General features: G+C 48.7%; 1 protein-coding gene across 1 annotated transcript in view; it reads right to left on the reverse strand.

Annotated features, from left to right (window-relative positions):
- Window positions 1-23,292, reverse strand: part of LOC132568871 (arf-GAP with Rho-GAP domain, ANK repeat and PH domain-containing protein 1-like) — a 164,996-nt gene that overhangs the window by 53,630 nt on the left and 88,074 nt on the right. Inside the window, exons 11-12 of the mRNA XM_060235057.1 lie at window positions 17,212-17,297; window positions 11,842-12,024 (exon numbers count right to left, since the gene is read on the reverse strand). Coding sequence (XP_060091040.1) covers window positions 11,842-12,024; window positions 17,212-17,297 — 269 coding nt within the window. The remainder of the gene's footprint in view (window positions 1-11,841; window positions 12,025-17,211; window positions 17,298-23,292) is intronic.

Here is a 23,292-nt window from a genome sequence, read left to right on the forward strand (position 1 = left end):
GGCCACTGGCCTGATCCAACAGGGCTTCTCTTATGTTCTTATGTCTGAGGCAGTGATGCTCTGTATTCTTGGTGCTTTGGAGGGGGCACAGTGGGAGGGCTTCTAGTGTCCTGGCCCCACAGGGGGACCTCCTGATGACATCTGGGTTTTTTGGCCACTGTGTGACACAGAGTGTTGGACTGATGGCCATGGCCTGATCCAACATGGCTTCTCTTATGTCCTTAAGGGACTGGTCATTCCAGGTGGCATGCTGATTCCCCAGAACCTAGCCATCCTATCCAGAGTGTCCTTCACACATCTTGCAAAACCTCATGGCTGCAAGAACACTTCCCAGCTCTTAAAAACCTCTCCTTTGCAGTTTCCGGATGGCTCCCTGAAGACAGGCCGTTTCCTACACAGATGTGGGATGGTGGGTGTGGTCCTCACTCCCCCCTCCCTCTGGTTGCTCTCTTCTGTATGTTGGAAAACAAGACATGGTACCTTCCATGTCACGTATCAGATGATTTTTTTTCCTTCATCACATAAACATGTTGTTGGTTACTAGAGGAAATGGGGGGATTAGAGGGAGAATGAGAGAATGGAGGAAGAGATGATGGTTACCTGAGGGACCGTCTCTCCCCGTATGAACCCAGAGAGCACTGAGGTCAGTAGGAAAGAACAGACTGACTACCCCTGGGCCAAGACAAATTAAACTACAGAATACTCGCTCTCGGGCCTTTTCGGCGCAGCCCCACATCTCTGAACCAACTCCCAGAGGAGGTGCGGGCCCTCGGAACCTTGATCAGTTCCGCAGGGCCTGCAAAGACCACCCTTTTTAAATTAGCTTATGAATAACTGAAAATCCGCCATCACATCAACTAGAAGAGTGTTAAGGATAGCGTCATAAATGTTTTAGTTAATTGTTTTAATTCAGGCTTTTAAGGTTAGTTTAATGTTAATTTAATGTTTCTAGTGTAACTGTTTTATTGTTGGTGCACCATTGTCACCGTATTGTAGCCGCCCTGAGCCTGCTTCGGCGGGGGAGGGCGGGGTACAAATAAAATTTATTATTATTATTATTATTATTATTATTATTATTATGGTTGAAATGGGGTGACAGGAGAGAGGCTTACAAAATTATGCAGGGGATAGAGAAGGTAAGAAAGAAGGACTTTTCTCCCTGTCTTACCATACAAGTACCCATGGGCACTCATGAAACTGCTGAGCAGTCAGGTTAGAACTGATAAAGGAAGTCCTTCTTCACCCAAAGGGTGATTAACACATGGAATTCACTGCCACAGGAGGTGTGGTGGCTGCAAGCATAGACAGCTTCAAGAGGGGATTGATAAACATCTGGACCAGAGATCCATATGTGGCTCTTAGCCACAAGGTATGGATGGAAGACTGTCTGGGGCAGTGATGCTCTGTCTTCTTGGTGCTTGGGGCGGGCACAGTGGGAGGGCTTCTGGAGTTCTGGCCCTGCTGGTGGACCTCCTGATGGCCTCTGAGTTTGGCCACTGTGTGACACAGTGTTGGACTAGATGAGCCATTGGCCTGATCCAACATGGCTTGTCTTATGACTGGGCACGGATGCTCTGTATTCTTGGTGTTTGGAGGGCAAGAGTGGAGGGCTTCTGTATTCTGACCCCTACTGGTGGACCTCCTGATGGCCCCTGGTTTTCCATCCACTGTGTGACTGGAGTGTTGGACGGGATGGGCCATTGGCCTGATCCAACATGGCTTCTCATTTTCTTATGTCTGGGCAGTGATGCTCTGTATTCTTGGTGCTTCGGGGGGGGGGGCACAGTGGGAGGCCTTCTAGTGTCCTGGCCCACTGATGACCTCCTGATGGCACCTGTGTTTTTGGCCCCTGTGTGACACAGAGTGTTGGACTGGAGGGGCCATTGGCCTGATCCAACAGGGCTTCTCTTATGTTCTTATGTGACACAGAGTGTTGGACTGGAGGGGCCACTGGCCTGATCCAATATGTCTTCTCTTATGTTCTTATGTGACACAGTGTTGGACTGGAGGGCCACTGGCCTGATCCAATATGGCTTCTCTTATGTTCTTATGTGACACAGAGAGTTGTACTGGAGGGGCCACTGGCCTGATCCAACAGGGCTTCTCTTATGTTCTTATGTGACACAGAGAGTTGTACTGGAGGGGCCACTGCCTGATCCAACAGGCTTCTCTTATGTTCTTATGTGACACAGAGTGTTGGACTGGAGGGGCACTGGCTGATCCAACAGGGCTTCTCTTATGTTCTTATGTGACCCAGAGTGTTGGACTGGAGGGGCCAACTGGTTTGATCCACAGGGCTTCTCTTAATGTTCTTATGTCTGAGGCAGTGATGCTCTGTATTCTTGTGCTTTGGAGGGGGCACAGTGGGAGGCTTCTAGTGTCCTGGGCCCCACAGGGGGACCTCCTGATGACATCTGGGTTTTTGGCCACTGTGTGACACAGAGTGTTGGACTGGATGGGCCATTGCCTGATCCAACATGGCTTCTCTTATGTCCTTAAGAGGACTGGTCATTCCAGGTGGCAATGGCTGATTCCCCAGAACCTAGCCATCCTATCCAGAGTGTCTTCACACATCTTGCAAAACCTCATGGCTGCAAGAACACTTCCAGCCTTAAAAACCTCTCCTTTGCAGTTTCCGGATGGCTCCCTGAAGACAGGCCGTTTCCTAGACAGATGTGGGATGGTGGGTGTGGTCCTCACTCCCCCTCCCCTCTGGTTGCTCTCTTCTGTATGTTGGAAAACAAGACATGGTACCTTCCATGTCACGTATCAGATGATTTTTTTTCCTTCATCACATATACATGTTGTTGGTTACTAGAGGAATGGGGGGATTAGAGGAGAATGAGAGACTGGAGGAAGAGATGATGGTTGAAATGGGGTGACAGGAGAGAGGGCTTACAAATTATGCAGGGGATAGAGAAGGTAAAGAAAGAAGGACTTTTCTCCCTGTCTTACCATACAAGTACCCATGGGCACTCCATGAAACTGCTGAGCAGTCAGGTTAGAACTGATAAAAGGAAGTCCTTCTTCACCCAAAGGGTGATTAACACATGGAATTCACTGCCACAGGAGGTGGTGGTGGCTGCAAGCATAGACAGCTTCAAGAGGGGATTGATAAAATCTGGACCAGAGATCCATATGTGGCTCTTAGCCACAAGGTATGGATGGAAGATTGTCTGGGGCAGTGATGCTCTGTCTTCTTGGTGCTTGGGGCGGGGCACAGTGGGAGGGCTCTGGAGTTCTGGCCCTGCTGGTGGACCTCCTGATGGCCTCTGAGTTTTGGCCACTGTGTGACACAGTGTTGGGACTAGATGAGCCATTGGCCTGATCCACATGGCTTTGTCTTATGACTGGGGCAGGGATGCTCTGTATTCTTGGTGTTTGGAGGGCAAGAGTGGGAGGGCTTCTGGTTGTTCTGACCCTACTGGTGGACCTCCTGATGGCCCCTGGTTTTCCATCCACTGTGTGACTGGAGTGTTGGACGGGATGGGCCATTGGCCTGATCCAACATGGCTTCTCATTTTCTTATGACTGGGCAGTGATGCTCTGTATTCTTGGTGCTTCGGGGGGGGGGGCACAGTGGGAGGGCTTCTAGTGTCCTGGCCCACTGATGGACCTCCTGATGGCACCTGGGTTTTGGCCCCTGTGTGACACAGAGTGTTGGACTGGAGGGGCCATTGGCCTGATCCAACAGGGCTTCTCTTATGTTCTTATGTGACACAGAGTGTTGGACTGGAGGGGCCACTGGCCTGATCCAACAGGGCTTCTTTTATGTTCTTATGTGACACAGAGTGTTGGACTGGAGGGGCCATTGGCCTGATCCAACAGGGCTTCTCTTATGTTCTTATGTGACACAGAGTGTTGGACTGGAGGGGCCACTGGCCTGATCCAACAGGGCTTCTCTTATGTTCTTATGTGACACAGAGTGTTGGACTGGAGGAGCCATTGGCCTGATCCAACAGGGCTTCTCTTATGTTCTTATGTGACACAGAGTGTTGGACTGGAGGGGCCACTGGCCTGATCCAACAGGGCTTCTCTGATGTTCTTATGTGACACAGAGTGTTGGACTGGAGGGGCCATTGGCCTGATCCAACATTGCTTCTCTTATGTTCTTATGTGACACAGAGTGTTGGACTGGAGAGGCCATTGGCCTGATCCAACAGGGCTTCTCTTATGTTCTCATGTGACACAGAGTGTTGGACTGCAGAGGCCATTGGCCTGATCCAACAGGGCTTCTCTTATGTTCTTATGTGACACAGAGTGTTGGACTGGATGGGCCACTGGCCTGATCCAACAGGGCTTTTCTTATGTTCTTATGTGACACAGAGTGTTGGACTGGAAAGGCCACTGGCCTGATCCAACATGTCTTCTCTTATGTTCTTATGTGACACAGAGTGTTGGACTGGAGGGGCCACTGGCCTGATCCAACAGGGCTTCTCTTATGTTCTTATGTGACACAGAGTGTTGGACTGGAGGGGCCATTGGCCTGATCCAGCAGGGCTTCTCTTATGTTCTTATGTGACACAGAGTGTTGGACTGGAGGGGCCACTGGCCTGATGCAACAGGGCTTCTCTTATGTGACACAGAGTGTTGGACTGGAGGGGCCACTGGCCTGATCCAACAGGGCTTCTCTTATGTTCTTATGTGACACAGAGTGTTGGACTGGAGGGGCCATTAGCCTGATCCAACATGGCTTCTCTTATGTGACACAGAGTGTTGGACTGGAGGGGCCACTGGCCTGATCCAACAGGACTTCTCTTATGTGACACAGAGTGTTGGACTGGAGGGGCCACTGGCCTGATCCAACAGGGCTTCTGTTATGTTCTTATGTGACACAGAGTGTTGGACTGGAGAGGCCATTGGCCTGATCCAACAGGGCTTCTCTCATGTTCTTTTGTCTGGGGCAGTGATGCTCTGTACTGCTTGTGGGGGGGGGGCAACAGTGGGAGGGCTTCTGGCCCTGCTGGAGGACCTTCAGCTGCCACCGGGGTTTCAGCCACCACGTGACACAGAGCATTGGTTTGATCCAATGTAGCTTCTCTTATGTTCTTATTTTCACTGCTTTACAAGAGCAGGGTTTGCAGAAACCACATCGGATCGTCAGGCCGTGTCCTTTTCCGGATGCAATTTAGGGGAGAAAACTACTTTGGAATCACACCCCCACTCGCTCGTTTGAAAGGCGAGATATGAATTTCAAAACAATAAATAAACGTGCCCCCAGTTCTGCGAGCTTTTCCAAACCTGTTCCTGCACAACGAAGGGGCATTGTTGGAGTCCCGCACCCCTGGCTGGGGCTGACTCACCCATCACGCATCTTTCGCGTCTCCGGCAGCACCTGCACATTTCCAGCTGCAGTGACTCAGAATGGATTTTTTGCTCAAAGCCCTAAAACTAAAGGTCTGGGGGGGGGGGGCTTGCAAATGGTCCCATTTGAGGCCAGAGCATCTCCTGTTAAAAGGATCTCTGGTCCATTTTTCCACCAAAGACCCAGGAGTCTTTGCCCAGACTGAGCCGCAGGGGCCCATAAACTGGCTGAATTTGAAAGCCGGGGCAATTTCGCCATCACTACGTGCAGGCCTTCTTCTGCAGCAGGAACTCCTTTGCATATTAGGCCACACCTCCTGATGTAGCCAATCCTCTTGGAACTTACAGGGCTCTTCCCCCAGGGCCTACTGGAAGCTCCAGGAGGATTGGCTACCTCAGGGGTGTGTCGCCTAATATGCAAAGGAGCTCCTGCTACAAAAAAAAAACCAGACTATGTGACCAGCAACGAGAAGGATTTGACTCCAGCACCACCTTTAGGACCAACAAGAATCACAGAAACATAATTTTGGAAGGGACCTCCAGGGACATCTAGTCTAACCCCTGCACAATGCAGGAAATTCACAAGTATTTTCCCCTAAATTCACAGGGTCAGCATTGCTTTCAGATGGCCATCTAGCCTCTGCTTAAAAACCTCCAAGGAAGCAGAGCCCACCACCTCCCCAGGAAGCCTGTTCCACTGAGAAACCACTCTAAAGGTCAGGAAGTTCTTCCTCATGTTGAGCCGGAAACTCTTTTGATTTAATTTCAATCCGCTGGTTCTGGTCCTACCTTCCGGGGCCACAGAAAACAATTCCACCCCATCCTCTATAGGACAGCCCTTCAAGGACTTGAAGATGGTGATCCTATCACCTCTCAGCCGCCTCCTCTCCAGGCTAAACATCCCCAGCTCCTTCAACCTTTCCTCATAGGACTTGGTCTCCAGACCCCTCATCATCTTTGTTGCCCTTCTCTGGACCCGTTCCAGCTTGTCTAGATCCTTCTTAAAATGTGGTGGCCAAAACTGAACACAAGACTCCAGGGGAGGCCTTACCAGAGCAGGTTAAAGTGATACCATCACTTCTGGTGTTCTGAAGACAAGACTTCTGTTGATACTGTTGGAACTCAGTCCTAAAATGGCTGACTGACTCCATCTTAGTAATAGTAATGTTGTTTCTGCAATGTCAAGCTGAGTCATGCTGCATCATGATCCAGCTGTTACCTGTTACTGAGGTAAGGTGGGATGACCTCACCTGTAATTAGGCTTTGTGCTGACTCACAGAGCTGATGCAACCCTGATGATTGGTACGTGTACTTAGGGAAGCTCAGTGAGCCTGCTCAGTCTGCCTGTAAGGATTGTGGGTTCTGTGAGGCCCGCTATCTGGGTGGCAGCGATCACTGCTGGTGTTGGATCCTATGCTACTGTGCTTGGATCGTGCTGTGTATACTTACTGCTGTATACTGTTATCTACTGAAGTGTGTACTGATTACTGTGTATGACCTTGGCCTGGCAACGACTCTGAATATTGGATACTTTCCTGGTGAATATATCTACCATTGAATACAGCTGTTTCTCTTGTCTATTAATTCCTGTGTTTTGCCTGTCCCTCTCCTTCAGCTCTTCTGCTGCGTGCAAAATACTCTAACATTGGTTCTGGGCCCAGAGCTCCCAGTGCTCCCAGTGTTTCTAGAGGTGCTGCTGTTCTGAAGACAGAGGAGGCAACACAGTGTTTTGGAAGAGACGGAGGCAGACTGCCAAGTTGCCCAGGTGTCCAGTGATAAGTAGCAGAGATGGAAGCTGCAAATGTTGTTTCCTTCTCTGGGCTCAGCATTACTAAGCTGAATGGGACTAACTATGCTACGTGGTCCCAGAAGGTCAGTCTGTTATTAAAGCACCAAGAGCTGTGGGAGGTGGTGGCTGCTCCTTTACGGGGGTTGTTGGCAGCTGCTGAAGACAGAAAAGCTGCAGACCTTTTGCGTAAAAAGGATGTTAAGGCTTTGTCTTTAATAGGTCTTTCTCTAGACGACTCCCAGCTGGTGCATATAGCAGGACTGGAGAAGGCTCATGACTGCTGGAATGCTTTGAAGGAAATTTACGTCCGAGGAACTGTCGGTTCTCAGATTCGTTTGGTGAGGAAGCTTCTGCATACCAGGCTGGCAGCTAATGCAGATATGTTATCTCATATAGAGTCTATGCGTAGGATGTTTCTAGAGCTAAGAGAGCATAACCAAATGTTTTCTGAATCACAGGAGGTGTGCATACTTTTAAGTTCCTTAGATGCATCATATGACGCTGTGATAACGAGCCTGGAGGGTTTGCCTGAGACAGGGTTAACCATGAACGTCGTAACTGGACGGCTTCTTGATGAATATGGCAAGAGACAGTCCAATTCCTCTCTACGTGCGGAGAGAAAGCCTGTCTATAAGCCAGAGAGGGGCAGTGGATTTACTGTTAAGGAGGATCCTGACTGTCAAACAGGTAATGTAATGGCTGTAAGGAAGAAATGTTTCCGGTGTGGCTCATCTAGACATTTGTTTAGGCATTGTCAAGGCCAGAAAGGGAAAGAGAGACGGTCTGAAATGAGGTCTGCTGATAAGAGTGGTAATGTGCATCTCGTTACTACTGGTAAGTCAACTAACCACACTCAATCTTTCCTAATTGACAGCGGAGCGTGGGAGAACCTCTGTAGAGAGAGGAGTTTGTTTACTACTTACACACCTGTTGATAACCAGTCCGTTGTTTTGGCAGATGGAGTTAAAGCAACTGTTTTTGGCAGAGGGAAAGTGTTCCTGCCAAGCCTAAGGAAGGAGCTTCAAATGGGTTTTGTTCCTTCACTTAAGATGAATCTGCTGTCTGTGTCTGCTCTGTGCAGGGAAGGTTTCAAACTGCAATTTGACACCTCGTGCTGTGAGCTGAGGACCAGTGATGGTGTGTGTGTCAAGGCAATGCTGAGGGAAGATTTATACTTCTTGCATACCAAGGTACAAACGTGTAATAACGTCTGTGTGAATAAACCAGTGCATGATAATTGCTGTCATCTTTTACACAGGAAATTAGGCCATGCTGGTTTTCCTGCTCTAAAGAAGACTGTGGAACAGGCAGAAGGCCTTAGTCTTAAACCTTGCAAGGAATTTCTTGACTGTGAAATCTGCAAGCTTGTGAAGTCTACAAAAGCTCCTGTGCGTACTCCAAGTAAATTTACTAGTAAGAAACCTCTTGACCTAGTGTTCTTAGACCTGATAGGGCCCTTTAAGGAGTCAGTGGGCGGGGCCAAATATGTCTTAAGTATAGAAGATCACTATTCAAGGTATGGTTTTGTTTACCTGTTGAAAGCTAAAACTGAAACCTTTCAAAATATGCAGAATTGGCTAAGGTTTGTTAAGAGAAAAACTGGAAATGTGCCTGCATGCATTATTTCTGATAGAGGCTCGGAATTTGTTAATAAACGTTTTCAAAGTTTGTTTGCAGAGCTTGGGATTGAGCACAGATTGACTGCTCCATACAGACCTACCCATAATGCTTTTTGTGAGAGAAGAGGCCGTACATTGCAAGACATGTGCCAGTGTATGTTACGTGATGCAGATATGCCCTGGAGATTTTGGGCAGAGGCTATGTGCTGTGCCAACTACAACCTGAACAGAGTTTGGTGTTCATCTACTGGCAAAATACCAGCAAGCCTATGGCATGACAAGGTAACTAACTTGGCAAATTTGCATGTATTTGGAGTTACAGCTTTTGTTCATATTCCTCAACAGCTCAGACGTAAAGGCCAACTGAAGGCTAGACGTATGAGGTTTCTCGGGTATGAGAGAAACGGGAGCTGTTATCGTTTTGGCACGCTCGACAGTCGTGAGGTGGTGATTAGTGCTTCAGCCACGTTTCTGGAGAGATCAGAGGGCTGGGATCGTTGCACCCAATCGCCAGCGTTCTGTCCTGAGGATGACCAAGGAATCCGGTTACAAGTCAGCTCAATGCCTAGCAACCCAGAGGAGGGAGAGGCGGCTGTGTTAACCCCAAAAGAAGAGATGCCTGACGAGGAGGAGATGGAGGAGAAGCCTACTCGTGAGGAATCATCCGGGAGGAATGTGCCAACTGATGAGCCTGCATTGAGGAGATCTACACGTGAAAGAAGAGCTCCTGAGAGATTTAGTCCTGTAATGTCTGCTATACATGAGCCTGAGAAATATACTGACATTTTCTCTTTGTCCAAGGAAGAGCAGTGTAACTGGAAGGCTGCTATGGACGATGAACTTTCTTCCCTGAAACGTTTAAATGTTTATGTTGAGACTGATACTGTACCTGCTGGTGTAAAACCCATAGGCAGTAGATGGGTATACAAGGTGAAAACAGACCAGTCTGGGGGAAAAAAGTATAAGGCGAGGCTTGTAGCACAAGGTTGCAGACAGACTAATGAGACTTATGACGAAGTGTTTGCTCCAACGTTAAAGAGCAGTTCACTTCTGACTGCGTTAACTTTGGCAGCTAGAGAAAAACTCCATTTTACCCATTTGGATGTCTGTGTGGCATACCTAAATGCTAATTTGGAGCACCAAATTTATTTAAAGAGACCAGAAGGTATTCCTGGTACTGGAAAGGGATACTGGTTGCTAAATAAGAGCTTGTATGGTCTAAAGCAAAGTGGTCATCAATGGTCAAAATGCCTAGTGGGTACACTTAAACAGCTAGGGTTTACCCAGAGCATTGCTGATCCATGTGTGTTTACCAAGGGAAGTGGTGAAACACGATGTATTGTTCTTACTTTTGTGGATGACTTGGGGATTCTGACCAAGACAAAGAAACAAACAGATGATATTGTTTCAGCCTTAAGTAAGAAGTTTAAACTGAGAAATCTTGGTACTGTGCAGACCTATGTGGGTGTAGATATTGCAAAAACTACACAAGGTTTTAAACTGTCACAAAAACCTAAGATCATAGATTTGTTGGACAAGTACAAGATGACTGATTGCAAAACTGCTTCAACCCCTATGGTGACTGGCTTTGTAAATGATGTTACAGATAGCCCACCATGTAATGTTGAAATGTACAGGTCATTAATTGGTAGTCTGAGCTATATCAGTAATTGGACACGGCCAGACATATCAGTAGCCTGTAATCTGTTGGCAAGAGCTACCCAGAACCCTAAGCAGAATCACTGGATTGCTGCTAAGCGAGTGTTGAGATATTTAAAGAACACTGCTGACTGGTGTCTTTATATCGAACCTAGGGGGGAGCTAGCACTGAAAGTCTATACAGATGCAAGTTTTGCAAGTGACTGTGAAACCAGAAAGTCAACAACAGGTCTTTCCATATATTTGGGAGAGGTGTTAGTATGCTGGAAGACACAAAAGCAGCGTGTGGTTGCCTTGTCCACCACAGAAGCAGAGTTCTGCGCCCTTTCTACTGCTTGTACTGAGGTAGAATGGTTTAGACAGCTACTAAAGGACCTGCATATAGAGGCAGAGAAGCCTGTTGAAGTTCTGGAAGACAATCAAGCTGTGATTGAGATTGCAAAAGCAGAAGGAGTAAAGACAAGGAATAGGTACACTGACATAAGGTACCAGAATGTCAGATCATGTATCATGGAAGGGTTGATAAACATAAGGTATTGTGATACTGGCCACAATACGGCAGATATGTTTACCAAACCCCAGACTATGGAAAAGCATAACGAGCACTGTAAAAGGCTCGGATTGAGAAACGAACAGAACTATTAAGAGGAGAATGTTGGAACTCAGTCCTAAAATGGCTGACTGACTCCATCTTAGTAATAGTAATGTTGTTTCTGCAATGTCAAGCTGAGTCATGCTGCATCATGATCCAGCTGTTACCTGTTACTGAGGTAAGGTGGGATGACCTCACCTGTAATTAGGCTTTGTGCTGACTCACAGAGCTGATGCAACCCTGATGATTGGTACGTGTACTTAGGGAAGCTCAGTGAGCCTGCTCAGTCTGCCTGTAAGGATTGTGGGTTCTGTGAGGCCCGCTATCTGGGTGGCAGCGATCACTGCTGGTGTTGGATCCTAGGCTACTGTGCTTGGATCGTGCTGTGTATACTTACTGCTGTATACTGTTATCTACTGAAGTGTGTACTGATTACTGTGTATGACCTTGGCCTGGCAACGACTCTGAATATTGGATACTTTCCTGGTGAATATATCTACCATTGAATACAGCTGTTTCTCTTGTCTATTAATTCCTGTGTTTTGCCTGTCCCTCTCCTTCAGCTCTTCTGCTGCGTGCAAAATACTCTAACAGATACAGCCCAAAATTGCATTGGCCTTTTTAGCCACCGCATCACACTGTTGACTCATGTTCAGCGTATGGTCCACTAAGACCCTAGATACTTTTCACATAGACTACTGCTAAGACAAGTTTCTCCCATCCAATAACCATGCATTGGATTTTTCCTATCTAAATGCAGAAGTTTACATTTATCCCTGTTAGAATTCATTTAATTACTTTGAGCCCATCTTCCCAGCCTGTCAAAATCCTCCTGTCTCCTTCCTCACCCCTCCCTCCCTCCCTGCCCAGCCACTCACCTTGTTCAGCTCCTCCTGGTTGCCGAAGAGGGTGTGGTACCGCCGGTACTTCCCTTCCCGGTACTTGGCGACAAGGAAGCGCCTCCTCTCCTGGCTGCTGCTCGTGGCCGTGATGGCTTCGCTGGGGGGCACGTTGGCGGCCCAGAACCTGTTGGCCACAGCGTTGCCGACCTGGAGGAAGAGCTGAAGACACAAATGCCATCAAGAGGTGAGTACGGGATTCCACTGCTGCAGATGAGAAGTCCCCCGTGAAACCAAAGGCACCTACTCTGTTCATAAGAACATAAGAGAAGCCCTTTTGGATCAGGCCAGTGGCCCCTCCAGTCCAACACTCTGTGTCACATAAGAACATAAGAGATGCCCTGTTGGATCAGGCCAATGGCCCCTCCAGTCCAACACCCTGTGTCACATAAGAACATAAGAGAAGCCCTGTTGCATCAGGCCAGTGGCCCATCCAGTCCAACACTCTGTGTCACAGAAGAACATAAGAGAAGCCCTGTTGGATCAGGCCAGTGGCCCCTCCAGTCCAACACTCTGTGTCACATAAGAACACAAGAGAAGCCCTGTTGGATCAGGCCACTGGCCCCTCCAGTCCAACACTCTGTGTCACACAAGAACACAAGAGAAGCCCTGTTGGATCAGGCCAGTGGCCCATCCAGTCCAACACTCTGTGTCACATAAGAACATAAGAGAAGCCCTGTTGGATCAGGCCAGTGGCCCATCCAGTCCAACACTCTGTGTCACATAAGAACATAAGAGATGCCCTGTTGGATCAGGCCAATGGCCCCTCCAGTCCAACACTCTGTGTCACATAAGAACATAAGAGAAGCCCTGTTGGATCAGGCCAGTGGCCCCTCCAGTCCAACACTCTGTGTCACATAAGAACATAAGAGATGCCCTGTTGGATCAGGCCAATGGCCCCTCCAGTCCAACACCCTGTGTCACATAAGAACATAAGAGAAGCCCTGTTGCATCAGGCCAGTGGCCCATCCAGTCCAACACTCTGTGTCACAGAAGAACATAAGAGAAGCCCTGTTGGATCAGGCCAGTGGCCCCTCCAGTCCAACACTCTGTGTCACATAAGAACACAAGAGAAGCCCTGTTGGATCAGGCCACTGGCCCCTCCAGTCCAACACTCTGTGTCACACAAGAACATAAGAGAAACCATGTTGGATCAGGCCAATGGCCCATCCAGTCCAACACTCTGTGTCACATAAGAACATAAGAGAAGCCCTGTTGGATCAGGCCAGTGGCCCCCCCAGTCCAACACTCGGTGTCACAGAAGAACATAAGAGAAGCCCTGTTGAATCATGCCAATGGCCCCTCCAGTCCAACACTCTGTGTCACACAGTGGCCAAATAAACCAGGTGCCATCAGGAGGTCCATCAGTGGGGCCAGGATACTAGAAGCCCTCCCACTGTGCCCCCCACCAAGCACCAAGACAAAGCATATATATATATACTGTGGCTAATAGCCACTAATGGACCACGGCTCCATATTTTTATCCAATCCCCTCTTGAAGTTGGCTATGCTTGTAGCCGTCACGACCTCCTGTGGCAGTGAATTCCACATGTTAATCACCCTTTGGGTGAAGAAGTACTTCCTTTTATCCATTTTAACCTGTCTGTTCAGCAATTTCATTGAATGCCCACGAGTTCTTGTATTGTGAGAAAGGGAGAAAAAGACTTCTTTCTCTGCTTTCTCCATCCCATGCATAATCTTGTAAACCTCTATCATGTCACCCCGCAGTCGACGTTTCTCCAAGCTAAAGAGCCCCAAGAGTTTTAACCTTTCTTCATAGGGAAAGTGTTCCAAACCTTTGATCATTCTAGTTGCCCTTTTCTGGACTTTTTCCAATGCTAATGTTTCTTTAAATCATTTTTCCAAGCCGGCCAGCAACTTGGAGAATGCATTTAAAGATGCTTTCTTTCAACCTCTCCTCCCGCCCTCTCCCTCCCTTCCTCCCTCCCTCCCTCCAACATCTGACATTCATGTCTTGTGGCTCTTAAACATCTGATGTTTATTCTATGCAGCTCTCACACGAAGCAAGTTTGGCCACCCCTGTCTTTGACGAAGGAATCTTCCCGGGGGTTCTTGCTGGTATATGGCAGCCAGGGTTGGGCTATTCAGATGAGGGACATAGTGTAAGGGAGGGGAAAGAAGTGTAACCTTCCCCTTTTGCTGTTGCTGTGAACTGTCTCTGGGCTTATTTGTGCCAGTAGAGGAAACAAACAGCACATGTGGGGGGGGGGCGGGATTTGAGGTCACAGAACTGTCACAAGAGAGAGGGTTAAATCCTGCTTCTTCTCACGAGTGCAACCCCACCCAGTCTAGCTCTTCAGAACTGCTTCATGCATAAAAGCTCTCCTGTTGCAACTGAATTCTGGAGACTCCAGCCAAGGGGCTTGCAAGACAGGGGAGAAGCGGAGGTGGCTGGTCGTTGCCTTCCTCTGCAGAGCCTTCCTTGGTGGTCTCCCGTCCAAGGAGCAACTAAATGACATCCCCAGCAAGGGGTTTTTAAGGATAAGGGAGAAGCGAAGGTGGTTGGTCGTTGCCGTCTTCTACAGAGCAGAAGTCTCCCATCCAAGAGAGCCAGTTTGGTGTAGTGGTTAAGTGGGTCAGCCAGAGCTCTCTTATCTGGGAGAACCGGGTTTGATTCCCCACTCCTCCACTTGCACCTGCTGGAATGGCCTTGGGTCAGCCAGAGCTCTCTTATCTGGGAGAACCGGGTTTGATTCCCCACTCCTCCACTTGCACCTGCTGGAATGGCCTTGGGTCAGCCAGAGCTCTCTTATCTGGGAGAACCGGGTTTGATTCCCCACTCCTCCACTTGCAGCTGCTGGAATGGCCTTGGGTCAGCCAGAGCTCTCTTATCTGGGAGAACCGGGTTGGATTCCCCACTCCTCCACTTGCAGCTGCTGGAATGGCCTTGGGTCAGCCAGAGCTCTCTTATCTGGGAGAACCGGGTTTGATTCCCCACTCCTCCACTTGCACCTGCTAGCATGGCCTTGGGTCAGCCAGAGCTCTCTTATCTGGGAGAACCGGGTTTGATTCCCCACTCCTCCACTTGCACCTGCTAGCATGGCCTTGGGTCAGCCATAGCTCTGTCAGAGGTTGTCCTTGAAAGGGCAGCTGCTGTGAGAGCCCTCTCAGCCCCACCCACCTCACAGTGTGTCTGTTGTGGGGGAGGAAGGTAAAGGAGACTGTGAGTCGCTCTGAGACTCTTCGGAGTGGAGGGCGGGATATAAATCCAATATCTTCATCTACCTCACAGGGTGTCTGTTGTGGGGGAGGAAGGGAAAGGAGATTGTGAGCCGCTCTGAGACTCTTTGGAGTGGAGGGCGGGATATAAATCCAATATCTTCATCTACCTCACAGGCTGTCTGTTGTGGGGGAGGAAGGGAAAGGAGATTGTGAGCCGCTCTGAGACTCTTCGGAGTGGAGGGTGGGATATAAATCCAATATCATCATCATCATCATCATCATCATCATCTTCTTCTTCTTCTTCTTCTTCTTCTTCTTCTTCTTCTTCTTCTTCTTCTTCTTCTTCTTCTTCTTCTTCTTCTTCTTCTTCTTCTTCTTCTTCTTCTTCTTCTTCTTCTTCAAGTACCCACCCTGCTTAGCTTCTGGGACCTCACAAGAGAGAGCTATACCATGCTGCCTTCCCTCACAAATGTCTCTGTGTGTGTATGTGTGTGTGTATGTGTGTGTGTAAAGTGCTGAGTTTTGGCCATCCGGAGCACAGAAGGAGGAAAAGATTGCAAAATTCTTTCCACCCCGCATTGAGATTTCTTGTGAAGCAGCGCCACCTTGTGGCCATAGTTATACTTCTAAAAAGTCCGGAAAATATACAAGGGCGAATCCTAAAAAAGTTATTTCAAAGGCTCTTGTCCCTAGGGAGAAGATTTGTTTGTTTGTTTTTTTGCTAAGCATGCCACCTTTTTAATGATTAATGTCGTACTGCAGGGGTGGCCAACGGAAGCTCTCCAGATTTTTTTCCCTACAACTCCCATCAGCCCCGGCCAGCATGGCCAATGGCTGGGGCTGATCGGAGTTGTAGGCAAAAGGCATCTGGAGAGCTACTGTCGGCCACCCGTGTTGTATCGCACTTGCTGAATATCTCCTCTTATGACCCTGTTGGCGCTTTGCGTGCGCGCCCCCTCTCCCGATGACATCACCAGTAACGTCATGTCATGCCCCCCCCCCCAACTTCGCCAAAGTCTTCCAAGCCTCGGCGAAGTCCACAAGGCAGTGCATGCACTCAGTGCACGATTCTGAGTGCGCGCGCTGCCATACACCCCCCACTTTGCCAAGGCTTAGGAGAGCTCGTTGAAGTCCAGAAGGCAACGGGCATGGGAGAGCGGGCTCCTCGTGGCGCCCCTAAGCCAGGCGGCCCTAGGCGGGCACCTACTTTGCTTACTCCCATACACCGCCAAAGAACAATGGCAGCACAATATATAGAATACAAAAATATCAAAAATATTGTGCAAAAACACACACTCTCGACTAGTTTATACAAAATAAAGTAAATTGCATTATGTCATATAATGAACAGCCTACAAAAGTAGGCATACATTCATACAGTAGAAATTAAAGCCAAACAAGAGTCTCAAATACAGTATTTCAGGGAGGACGCCACACAGTCTCTTAATTTTCCATATTGTCAATATTGCTTTTGTTTAGTGCGGTTTTTATCGGTCACCTCTGTTGTTTACAGTTGGCTTACGAGGAAGCTGCAGGAGCAGCGGAACGCAATCAAAGCCGGAGTTTGCGTGAAGGCGAGAATTTCTCCTTCAGAAGCCAACAAGCAATGGAGTGACTACTATGGAACTTTATTATTGAGTCTTAGTACTCTCTTTGGAAAATTAAGAGACTGTGTGGGGTCCTCCCTGAAATACTGTATTTGAGACTCTTGTTTGACTTTAAATTTCTACTGTATGAATGTATGCCTACTTTTGTAGGCTGTTCATTATATGACATAATACAATTTACTTTATTTTGTATAAACTAGTCAAGAGTGTGTGTTTTTGCACAATATTTTGGTACTCCCATACACCAGCCCTGGTTAAGCAGATGCTAGGAGATATTAGTCTGGTACTAGGAGATTCTAGTCTGCTAATGGCATGCCTTTCACCTTAGATTAAACACGTGCACACAAAGCTGCCTTCTATCGAATCAGACTCTTAGTTCGTCAAGGTCAATCTTGTCTACTCAGACTGGCAGCAGCTCTCCAGGGTCTCAGGCATGGGTCTTTCCCGTCCCCTGCTACTGCATCCTTTTTTAAAACTGGAGATGCCAGGGATTGAACCTGGGACCTTTTGCGCGCAAACCAGACGCTGTGCCACTGAGCCACAGTGCCTTGATCGGTACCTCGATCAGCTCCTCCGTCCAGACTTTCCGGTCCATCTTGAGGCTCCGCACTTTGGTGACGCTAGGGCCCAGGCCACGGTGTTCTCCTGCGAAGGGAAACAAAATGCACACATATGGTTGGGACCAGCCCTTGGCCACAGTTTCCCAATCTATCTATCTATCTATCTATCTATCTATCTATCTATCTATCTATCTATCTATCTATCTATCTATCTGCAGAATGAGGGCTGACAGGCAGCAAACAAGACTGTCAGGTGACTAGTTTTATTTTATTTTAGTCTACTTCTCCAGTATAAGTATTCTATTTTTTTTAATGATATATGACATAAACAGAAACAACAACACAATAACAATAACACAAACATTATGACAATGCAAAAACCAAAAACAATAAATAGGGGGGGAAACCCACATAAACAAACATTTCGGGGGAAGAGAACTCTGATCTAATTCTAAGTTCATCTATCAGTTTCATCAAACCTTCTCTTCCATCACCCCTCTCCTTTATTGCTACTATTTCTACGTACTCAGCCAATCCTATACGGGCTGCCAAACTTCTTTACATTGATTTAACTTTGTTGCAAGCAATTTGGCTGAGAGAAAGTCCATGTCAGCTATTTCCAACAGTTTTTGCATAAATTCTTCTTTTTTAGGTATTTGTGGTGTCTTCCAGTACCTAGCATATATAATTCTTGCAGCCGTAGCTAACGTGTCTCAGAAGTAGGGGTTTGACATATACTCAAAAGATAAAGTTTGGGAAGGTGGTTTATATTTATTCCAAGTATTTTTTGTACCCAAGTGTGTATTTGAGTACAATAACTTCTCGCCTTTTTACATTGCCACCACATACGATAGAAAGAACAATTGTTTTCTGACACTTTCAACATCTATTTGAGGTATTCTGATATATCTTGCAGAATTAGGGTTTGTAGAATCTTTTGGGTTCAAGTGCCGTGTTCTACTGGAGAAAGTTTTTCTTCCAGATGTCTGGAAGAAAAACTTTCTCCAGCAGAACACGGCACGTGAGCCCGAAAGATTCTACAAACCCTAATGATGATGCCAGCCGTGAAAACCTGAAATCTTTGATAACTTGGAGAACTTCTCAGGACTCATGTACCACCTATAAATCATCTTATATAAGTTTTCTTTAAGAGCAGAGGATCTAGTCATTTTTATATTCATTTTATATAGCCGGGTGAAGCCGGCCAGCGAGAGGAGTGGCCGACGGGCGGAGAGAGTGGAGTGGAGTGGAGAACGGAGCAGAGCAGCTGGGACGCCCACGCCCAACATAGCTAGCGGCGTGTGGTGGACGAGCGGAGAGATCGAGCGGAGAGGCCGGACGAGGGAGAGTACAGAGGCAGGCGAGCGGCTGGAGACCTTCGCAATCACGCGACGCGAGCGCCGAGTGAGGGCGCGGCCGGGGCGACTGACAGCGGCGATAGGGGCTGCTACCAACGGAGGGAAGCCTGAGGTGGCGGCCCCGAGGCCACTAGTCATTTCAGTGGATTGTGGGTCCCTGACTGGACTGGTCAATTTCCATAAGAAGACCTGTGGAGCCCTGAAGCGCGACTGGGAAGCACGGGGGGGTTTACCTCCCTGGGCCTGCCGGATTGTGCCAGGGGTATTGGCCGAGAACTCATGGACCCGATCACATATTACATTCCACCCCGACTGCTGTCCTAGTGTAGCACACGCTATGCTATAAACTCGATGCCTGCACTCATCCTCGCACTTTATCCACCCAGCACCTTAGCACTTACTCAAGCACTTTACCTATTTTACCTGCTCAGCACTTACCCAGCACTTAATACAGACCACTAATTGGAAACTTTACTATTATTAATATTAATTAATTAACTGGATCTTTAGCCGATTGATTAGTAATTTGAAATTATTTATATATTTATTTTGGACTGTATATTTTGTTAAATTTTTAGCTCATTAACTGGGAAGATTGTTAGGGTATTATTTTGTTAGTGATGCTAGAATTGAAGTTATTAGGTTTTTAACTAATCAATTGAGGGAGTATTGTGGGAGGGCTTTCTATATTAATTAATTAAACTAGGGAATAGGTAGTGGGTCTGTAATTGGGAGACCAGAGTGGCTGGTGGGGTGCGAATCAACTGTAGGTTGGGAGAACCTGGTGGGGGGGGGGGGGTGAAGCTGTCCAGTACTAGTATACCACTATAACCAGTATAACCAGATACCAGCCTTGATAGTGGTCTTATTGCAGCTGCTGCCAACGAGGAATGGCCGGCTCAGGGATTCCAGTGCTCCTGGGGAGGGGGAGGTATGGCGGTGGGAGCAGATATTATAAGGGAGGAGGACAGAGACAAGTCGGTGCTCGGCCCCCCTCCAATCTGCGGCCCATCCCAAGGGTGACAGGTAGTAGGGCCAGGAGTAACCCGCCTCCGTCATTGGTGTTATGCAACGCCAGGTCCATTAACAATAAGACCTCAATTCTCCGAGAGTTTATGCTCGAGCAGAATATGGACCTGGCTTGCGTGACTGAGACCTGGATCCGGGAGGGTGATACAGTAGCCCTCTCGCAAACAGCTCCCCCAGGTTACTCAGTCTTCCACCAATCGCGGACTAGTGGGCGGGGGGGAGGAGTGGCAATATTTGCACGGGAGGCTTACTCCTTCAGGGCGCTCCCGGCCCCAAAGATTGAGGGCATTGAATGTGCCGGTCTGGCGTGGGGGGATGAAGAGGGGTTGGCGATTTGGCTGGTGTACCGTACGCCTAACGCACCGGCCAACGCCTTACCGTCCCTGCTCGAGGCGGCGACAGGCTGGGCGCTGGAGCACCCAAGGCTGATAATCCTGGGTGACTTCAACGTCCATGCTGATGACCCGTCCTCCAGTCAGGCGACGGACCTAGTGTCTTCCATGGCGACACTGGGACTCTCTCAATTTGTTGTAACCCCCACTCACCAGGCCGGACACATGTTAGACCTGATCTTCGCGGCCGGGATTGTAGTGAGCGACATAACCGCAGAGGTAGTGCCATGGTCGGATCACTTCGCTCTCAAGGCCCGTGTAAATATGCCCCCCCAAACCTGTTTAGGCGAGGAGCCGATTATGGCTCGCCCGCGGAGCCAAATGGACCCGGAACGGTTCCAGATGGCTCTACGGGACCCCTGGCCCTCTGGCGATTCCCTCGATGGCCTGATTGAGACCTGGAATAGCCGGCTCTCTGGGGCCATCGAGGAAATCGCACCTCGGCGCCCTCTGCGACCTCGGACTAAGCTGGCTCCGTGGTATACCCCGGAATTACGCCAGCTGAAACAAGGCCTTAGACGGCTAGAGAGGCAATGGCGACGTACTCGTGACGAGGCGATTAGAACATCTTACAGGAAGTTTATGAAGTCCTATGAGATGGCAATCAAGGCCGCAAAGAAAACATACTTTGCGGCTAAGATTGCATCCGCAAATTCGCGCCCAGCCCAATTATTTAGAATAATTCGGAATCTGACTACATTGCCTCAAGGCAATTCAAAAGCTAAGGAATTGGAGATTGGCTGTGAGGCTTTTGCAAAATTCTTTGCGGATAAGGTCCAATCGCTCCGCCAGGACTGCCCCGCCAATTTTGAGGCAGTAAGTGGACTCGAAACCCAATGCGTGTCTTCTGAGTTAACTCTGGATTGCTTCAACCCGCTCAGCTTGGAGGAAGTCGACAGAATTCTTGGCACTGCACGATCCACAACTTGTGATCTGGACCCATGCCCCTCCTGGCTAATTAAGGCCTGCCAGGAGGAATTAAGATATCCTATACGGGATATTATAAATCGATCCCTTTCAGAAGGCGTTTTTCCAACACCCCTGAAAGAGGCATTGGTCCGCCCTCTCCTGAAAAAACCGTCATCAGACCCGGCCGAATTGGCACACTACCGGCCGGTCTCAAACTTGCCCTTTTTGGGCAAAATTATCGAGAGGGCTGTGGCGGTGCAGTTACAGGAATTTCTGGAGGACGCTTCCGTCCTAGACCCATGCCAGTCCGGCTTCCGCCCGGGCCATGGGACGGAAACAGTCCTGGTCGCCCTCATGGATGACCTCCGACGACAACTGGATCGAGGCGGCTCGGCGGTATTGCTGTTGCTAGACCTATCGGCTGCGTTCGATATGGTCGACCATCAGCTGCTGACCCGCCGCCTCGCCGACGCAGGAATTCGGGGGCTAGCCTTACAGTGGCTCTCCTCCTTTCTTGATGGTCGGGGACAAAGGGTGGCAATTGGGGGGGAGCTGTCTCAGAGATACCCACTTCATTGTGGTGTGCCTCAGGGGGCAGTTCTCTCCCCGATGTTGTTTAACATCTTTATGCGCCCCCTTGCCCAGATTGCACGGAGGTATGGGCTGGGTTGTCATCAATACGCAGATGACACCCAGCTCTATCTATTGATGGACGGCCGGGCTGGCGATGTCCCTACAAATTTGGACCGGGCATTACAAGCCGTGGCTGACTGGCTCAGGCTGAGCGGGCTGAAGTTGAATCCGGCGAAGACTGAGGTCCTTTGCGTGGGCCGCGGCGGACCGGGAGGGGAGATCACTTTACCGGCCTTTGACGGTGCGCCACTGGTACCAGTGCGCAAAGTCAAGAGCCTGGGAGTGCTACTGGAATCCTCTTTATCAATGGAGGCCCAGGTAGCCGCCACTGCTAGATCCGCCTTCTTTCACCTTAAGAGGGCGAGGCAGTTGGCTCCCTTCTTGGAGCGCACCGACCTAGCAACTGTGATCCACGCAACGGTCACTTCGAGATTGGACTACTGCAATGCCCTCTACATGGGGCTGCCCCTATACCGAACACGGAGACTTCAGGTAGTCCAGAACGCGGCGGCCAGGCTACTGGAGGGACTACCACGGTGGGAACCTGCGCGGCCTGGGCTGCGGGATCTGCATTGGCTGCCGGTTGTCTACCGTGTTCGCTATAAGGTGCTGGTCATCACCTTTAAAGCCCTATATGGCCGAGGACCTGCCTACCTAAAGGACCGCCTCTCCCCATATGTGCCCCAGAGAGCGCTGAGATCCGGTTCTCAGAACTTACTAACAATCCCTGGGCCAAGAGAAGCTAGGTTGAAGGCTACCAGGGAGCAGGCCTTCTCGGTGATAGCCCCTCGTTGGTGGAACGACCTTCCTGAGATGGTGCGAGCCCTGCGGGACCTGAACCAGTTCCGCAGGGCTTGCAAAACATTTCTTTTCCAGCTGGCTTTTGAGATAGAACTTGATTAATCCAACGAATGGACATCTAGCCATCTTGCGTACATTATGATACAGTATTTTAGCACCATTTTATATATTTTAACTATTTTAAATAATTTATTTGTGACTGATATATTTAAAACTGTTTATGTTGTTTTATGTGAATCATGGGATCCCCATGTCTGTTAGCCGCCCTGAGCCCGCCTGGCGGGGAGGGCGGGATATAAAAATAAAATATTATTATTATTATTATTATTTTCCTTAGCTTCTCCCAGTCTGCTAATACAATTGTACGGCCTATATTCTGAATCCATTTCACCATGCTTTAACAATTTCTTCTTGCATTCTTACTTCTAGAAGTAGATTATAGAATATGTAGATTATAGATTATATGTAGATTATAGAACTAGATTATGGATAGAAATCCAATATCTTCATCTACCCCACAGGGTGTCTGTTGGGGGGAGGAAGAGAAAGGAGATTGTGAGCTGCTCTGACACTCTTCGGAATGGAGGGCGGGATATAAATCCAATGTCTTCATCTACCTCACAGGGTGTCTGTTGTGGGGGAGGAAGCGAAAGGAGATTGTGAGCCGCTCTGAGACTCTTCGGAGTGGAGGGCGGGATATAAATCCAATATCTTCATCTACCTCACAGGGTGTCTGTTGTGGGGAGGAAGGGAAAGGAGATTGTGAGCCACTCTGAGACTCTTCGGAGTGGAGGGCAGGATATGAATCCAATATCTTCATCTACCTCACAGGGTGTCTGTTGTGGGGGAGGAAGGGAAAGGAGATTGTGAGCCCCTCTGAGACTCTTCGGAGTGGAGGGCGGGATATAAATCCAATATCTTCATCTACCTCACAGGGTGTCTGTTGTGGGGGAGGAAG

This window comes from Heteronotia binoei, chromosome 3 (assembly GCF_032191835.1).
Source record: "Heteronotia binoei isolate CCM8104 ecotype False Entrance Well chromosome 3, APGP_CSIRO_Hbin_v1, whole genome shotgun sequence".
Lineage (NCBI taxonomy): Eukaryota > Metazoa > Chordata > Lepidosauria > Squamata > Gekkonidae > Heteronotia > Heteronotia binoei.